Source organism: Anopheles coluzzii, chromosome 3, assembly GCF_943734685.1.
Source record: "Anopheles coluzzii chromosome 3, AcolN3, whole genome shotgun sequence".
Taxonomy (NCBI): Eukaryota; Metazoa; Arthropoda; class Insecta; order Diptera; family Culicidae; genus Anopheles; species Anopheles coluzzii.
Window position 1 is genome coordinate 87,632,428 of NC_064671.1, and position 6,220 is coordinate 87,638,647.

General features: G+C 50.0%; 2 protein-coding genes across 2 annotated transcripts; both read left to right on the forward strand.

Annotated features, from left to right (window-relative positions):
• Window positions 1–78: 78 nt before the first annotated feature.
• LOC120958686 (ubiquitin carboxyl-terminal hydrolase calypso) lies at window positions 79–1,866 on the forward strand. The gene has a single exon (XM_040381647.2). It carries the CDS (start codon window positions 255–257, stop codon window positions 1,752–1,754), a length of 1,500 nt encoding a protein of 499 aa, XP_040237581.2. The 5' UTR covers window positions 79–254; the 3' UTR covers window positions 1,755–1,866.
• Window positions 1,867–2,055: 189 nt separating this feature from the next.
• LOC120958627 (uncharacterized) lies at window positions 2,056–3,307 on the forward strand. Its single transcript, XM_040381565.2, has 3 exons — window positions 2,056–2,386; window positions 2,640–2,961; window positions 3,044–3,307. The coding sequence occupies exons 1-2, from the start codon at window positions 2,255–2,257 to the stop codon at window positions 2,760–2,762; spliced, it is 255 nt and encodes an 84-aa protein (XP_040237499.1). The 5' UTR covers window positions 2,056–2,254; the 3' UTR covers window positions 2,763–2,961; window positions 3,044–3,307.
• The last annotated feature ends 2,913 nt before the right edge of the window (window positions 3,308–6,220 follow it).

Consider the following 6,220-nt stretch of genomic DNA (forward strand, 5'->3'; position numbering starts at 1 on the left):
TTTTTAAAATATTTTCCGGTGTTGCTATAATTGTGTTGGTCACTGTTTATCGCATCGCAACTATCTATATACACCTTGGTCGCCTCTTTGACAGCTGCGTTGAAAGCGTCGCCGCTCGTAAAAAAACTATAAACAAAAACACAACCAGTTCGTGAAAATTAATTCCGTGTTTTGCTCCCTTTTACCAACCAATACTCGCAACCGCCGATGGCTTTATTAGTTTTCATGTGAAAAGCGCTCGGAAAAGTTACGCGATGGCGATGCCCGTCGATATCAACCGCCTGAACGACGGCTGGCTGGAGCTGGAAAGTGATCCCGGTCTGTTCACGCTGCTGCTGGAGGACTTCGGCGTGAAGGGCGTGCAGGTGGAGGAAATCTACGACCTGCAAAAGAACCTCGAGGGCCAGGTGTACGGGTTTATCTTTCTGTTTCGCTGGATCGAGGAGCGACGGGCCCGCCGGAAGATCGTTGAAACGACCGACATCTACGTGAAGGACGAGGATGCGGTGAACAACATCTTCTTCGCCCAGCAGGTGGTTCCGAACAGCTGTGCCACCCATGCGCTGCTGTCGGTGCTGCTGAACTGCTCCGACATCGATCTCGGCCAGACGCTCAGCCGGCTAAAGATGCACACGAAGGGCATGAGCCCGGAGAACAAGGGCTGGGCGATCGGGAACACGCCCGAGCTGGCCTGTGCGCACAATTCGCACGCGATGCCGCAGGCCCGCCGCCGGATGGATCGCAATTCGGGCGTCAGTACGGGACGGTTCACCGGGGAGGCGTTTCACTTCGTTTCGTTCGTCCCGATCGAGGGCCGGCTGTTCGAGCTGGACGGACTGAAACCGTTCCCGATGGACCACGGGCCGTGGGCGGAGAAGGAAGCGTGGACGGACAAGTTCCGGCGGGTCATGTCGGACCGGCTCGGCATAACGACGGGCGAGCAGGACATTCGCTTCAACCTGATGGCGGTCGTGCCGGATCGGCGCATTGCCATTACGCACAAGCTGAAAATGCTGCGCACGAACCAAACGATCGTGTCGGCCGCGCTGGAGAAGCTGCTGAAGTCGGAAAAGAAGGAAGCAACGAGCGCTTCAACGGCAGGCGGTTCGCGAACACTGAACGCGTCCGTCAAGAAGGAAGCGGACGAAACGACTCCGGTAAAGCTGTCCGACGAATACTCAGAGCTGCTAGCGATTAAGGAGGAAAAGCAACCGGATCAACCGTCGTCCTCGTCGTCGTCGGTGGCCGTCTCAAAGGAGCTCGAATCGTTCGTCTCGATGAACAGTTCGTCCGATTCGGTGGAAATCATCGGCGAGCCGGACATCAAACCAGAGCCGGACCACTCCTCGCCGCCCTCGCCGCCCTCGTCGTTCATCGGGGCGGGCACGTTTTCGCCGAAAGATTTGCTGTCGCTGCTGAAGAACCTCGAATCGGAAATCGCCATCACCGAGCAGCACCTGTGCGACGAGAACGAGAAGCGCGACCGGTTCAAGCTGGACGACTGCCGGCGCACGCACAACTACGACGAGTTTATCTGCACGTTCCTGTCGATGCTGGCGCACCAGGGCGTGCTGGCCGAGCTGGTCTCGCAGGATCTGATCGCGACGCGGAAACCGAGCATGGGCGGCATCCAGAACAGCGCCAGCCGGGCGATCTCGCGCAGCTACAAGAAGGCGGCCACGAACGGCACGTCCCCGAAGGCGCCCGGGTCGAAGCGGCGCCGGGGCAGGGCCAAGTGTCGCAAGCGGAAGTAGTGGGAAAGCGTTTGCCGCGGGGGGCGTTTTGGGCGATTTTATTTTACTCATCATTCACTTTTGATACTCTTCATCCAATAAATTCCACAATGTTACCCATAGGAAAAAGAAATGGAATACGAAATGGAATTAGTATCATTTCTTTTCCTAAGATTCGATGATGAATTTACAGAATAATTCGTCTGGCGCAACCGCCGAAAATGAAATTTTGAAATAGAGCAAAGCTTCCGTGGATCTTTTTCACCGGGAAGCGACTTGACAGCTCTTCCTTCAATCAAAGTAGCTGTCAAGCTTACCATTCGCTCTCTCTCTCTCTCTCTCTATACACCTCGGCCAGCAATAACACACGAAATCGTTCTTTTCTCGGTGATTTGTTTTGATATCGTGCGAAGTCTTTGCGGAACACGGGGCACAAAAAAGGCTCCTCGGAACGTCGGAAGCAGATAGTTGCACAGACAGTCCCGTTACCAGTTCAGCTGAAGTTCCGGTTTTAACGCGCCATGGTAATGTTGCGCTCGGTGCTGTCCTCCGCCAAGCGCGTGCCGCTGATCAAGTTCCGCAAGGGTGGCCCGTTCCAGGAGGCGGCCAGCCATACGGCGGGCGGTGCAGCCGCCAACACAGCCGCTCCAGCGGTAAGTCCACGCCGAAAGAGCTCATCTAACCCTGTGCGGATGGCTAAACATCGCCAATGGTGTTCCCACGGATGCTGCAGCACCAATGGTTGCTTTTCGTCCGGGCGAGCGTTCCGCACATTTTGTTCGGGTTACATAATTGTTTACAGTGTTCCATTGTGCAGTGTGTAATCATGCTGCTGCTGCTGCTGCCACTGCCCGTGTTTGGCCAAAAACCGTGACTGATTCGCACACGCCTTTTGTTTATTTTTAGCACGCACGGTCCGTGTCGTCGGGCGAGGCGATCGAGGAATGGCAGCTGCCGGCACGCTACCGCAGGAAACCGATCGATGACGTCGAGATGGATTGCATTAACCGGGGCGGAGCACCAGCCTAAACCGCTGCTGGTGGGGAGGGCCCCAGGCCAGAGCGTAGGTGGTTCCGTCGTGCGTAATCTCCCCCACCCACCACTCTCCGGATGGTCCCGATGGCTTGGCGGTGTTGGGGCACGTGCGTTCCCTAGTCAGTAAAGAGAAAAGAGAGAGAGTAAAACCACAAGGCGATAGCCGGACGGCAAGCGGAAGCAACAGTTATGCGTTAGTACAGTTCGATAAGTAATGTAAATGGCAGTTTAATTTAAAAAAAACCCTTCTTTTCTCTTTTTCCACGCTTTTGCAGGGCTCTGGTGTAGTTTCTAAAAAGCAATGTACGTTACAAAACAAAACCCTATTCTGAATTGGAGCGGCACACGAAATTGAAAACAGTGAGTAACAAAATTAAACAACCGCAATTAATCAGCAGCGGAGGCGATGAGAGAAGGTTCTTCCGTTTGATCTACAGGATGTGCAGCTCTTCAATCGGCACAACACACGACGTGCATGCAGGCTACTTTCGTGCTACAATAAATAATTCTATCTATATCAAGAATGGTGCTAACAGTAATACAGCAAGAGTCCGTGTCGTCCGTGTCGACATCCGATATTTTATGCTTTCTTTAAAGATAGTCCTCATAGCGCCCTTTAAACTTCGTCGAGGAGGAGAGACGTTAAAGCGGTCTTGTCAGAAGCGTGCTTTCGCTGTGATTAAACCGGCGGTTCGGTACTCGATGCGGTTAATTAACGATCGTATTCAATTAAATTAACTATTCATTTAACGGGCACCATTATGGCAGCCCTTCATCGTGTGGCTTGTCCGGAGCGTGGCTGTCCGGTGCTATAGCGTGAAAGCAGGAATAATCAATTATATGTTAAAGCTAACGAGCTTTAATAAGATTTAAGCAGCTGCCAAAAAAGCAGGACACCGGCGGCTCCGTTTGATGAAAGCGTAACACCGCTTTTCAACCAGAACGGGGTTTTGATTCCGCCTGAAGGGATAAGCTTGCTGTCGTCACCGTCTCGTTAGAAGTGCATCAACAAAGCAAACGCGTCGGTATGTATATAAAGCCACACGAGTGCGAATCGCGAACAGCAGGATGCCATGAAACTGGAACCATTTTTTTCTCCCCCCCCCCCCCCCCCCTCTCAATCCTTTAAGCGAAATCACTACAGAGGGCGCCACTGGTCAAAACACGCCGCATTCGGTCCATCCGACCGTTATGAAAATGTTTCACCCCAAAAACATTCCATTCTCGTTTCGGTCGCGGGGGTGAGGGGGAGGTCATGCCTAGTGCACGGCATGCACTTCTTGCTTGCTGCCTGCACGAGCAACGAAAATGCGTGTGATAAAGGCATTTTATTAAAATTTTCCCTTTTTCGAGGGAAACGCGCAAGCCAACCCCCGCCAGGGCGGCCCGTTACGTGCGCGACACAGCCACTTTGGGAAAGGAGTAGGGGCGTGTGCGTGTGAACCCGATGTTTCCGATAATGACTTTTTGGCTTTCAAATTTCGTCCTGTTCCTGCTGCGGCCTGCCACCTGGCCCTTTCGGTGAACCGGCCTTTTGCTGAAGCCGTCTGCGCGTTTCACGTACAAGGGGGAAATATGCACGGGCCAGATAGTTTTGCCACATTCGTTTAATTTTTATCGTTATTTATCGCTCCGCGAAGGCTCGCAGGGTTTAGCCAATAGCACCAATTGGACAACATTGGTGGGTGGTGGGGGAAAAACGTGTTTTTCTAGCATAATAATGAACGGTGCAGCTGGTTTAAAGTGAGCGCGAGAGAGAGAGTAATAGGATTGATCTTATTTATTTAAAAGGCTTTCCGTACTATATAGCATAAAGCCTTACCCAAAGCAGCCCCCCTGATGATGGTGGTGCTTTGGAGTAAGTAATTGTTTGATCACAAACGCAATTATTTGCTAGAAATAATCCCGCGGGCAAAGCGCCATTTGGCACACCGTAGGCCAACGCGCGTGGAGCTGGATGGAAAATTGTGGTCATTTTCATTTGGTGGCTGGTGGCCGTGTTGTAATGCATCTAAGATTGGGAAAATTGATGGTTTAGCTGAAATTACGTGAATGAAGCATCGTTTACTGGAAGCGTAATGGAGTAATTTAGTGTGTCACCAGATGAGCTTGCGCCGGGGCACACTTTTGCTGCACGAGATTACAATTTATGGGGCGGTAAAATTATATAATGGTGCTACATGTGTGGCCGAAATTCCACTAATACACTTATTCTAACCTATCTTTATAACTACATTTAATTTCGATAGTGATTAAAGTGTGCAGAAACAGAGACCCAGCAGCCCAGTAATGGCTTAAAACGATGCGTTGAAATCACACATATTGAATCTATATTGAGTTGTTCATCTTCTAAACAGTACTTGGAACGTAAGCTTAACTCCTTGCCGTAATAAACATGGGGATAAATAAATAATGAATATTAATTGAACCGAATTTACCGCTTTTATAATATATACTCGATGCCCTGCTCTACGCAATTTGCTATATCATTCCTGTGTATCTGTACAAAATTAAAATTAAAATGTATTTTACTGTGCACATCCACATGACCAATGTGCCTTGCAATACAGAGTAACGGGAATAATTTCAGTAAATGGTGCAACATCAATTACACGAGTGTTAATGTCAACAAATGTTGCATTGTAACCTTTTAGTAGAGAAAAATCATCTTGAATTTGATTCTTCTTCTTCTATTTGGCGTAACGTCCTACGCGGACATGCCCGGCCTATACAGGCTTTCGAGACTTAATTCAGTACCACGCAGCCGGATGATAGTCAACCCTTGCGCTACGGGGAAACGATCCATTCTAGGTTTGAACCCATATGACGTGCATTTTATTGAGTCGTACGAGTTGACGAGTGTCTCACGGGAACCCCCCTTACATCGATGCCAATTACTAACTCATGATTTACAGCACTACATCGACCTGTATTAGCTAGCTATGGGGTTATTTTGTTTAGAAAAGAGTACTATTAGTCGAACTCATATAATTTTTAGTCGAACTCATATAATTCTCTAATAATATAATATAATAGTATTGATCACCGAGATAGAATCCGACTCGGAAACAGAGTATAAGTTGACGACGACGATCTCGAGGTTGTAGAGGAGTTCTGCTATCTTGGTACGATCGTTACTTTGGACAATAACGTAAGCAGCAAAATCCGCAGGCGCATTGTTCAGGGAAGTCGTGCCTACTACGGGCTACACAAACTCCTGCGATTCAGAAGACTCCAGCAACACACGAAATGCGCCACATATCGCACACTGATTCGTCCGGTAGTTCTCTACGGATACGAGTCTTGGAATATGCTAACGGAGGACGCCAATGCACTCGCCATTTTCGAACTCGGAAGGATACGATGGCTAGATGGCACGTGATGAGGATGCCGGACTCATGCCCCACCAGGAAGGTGCTCGTCAGCGACCCGTTCGGCACGAGGCGTAGAGG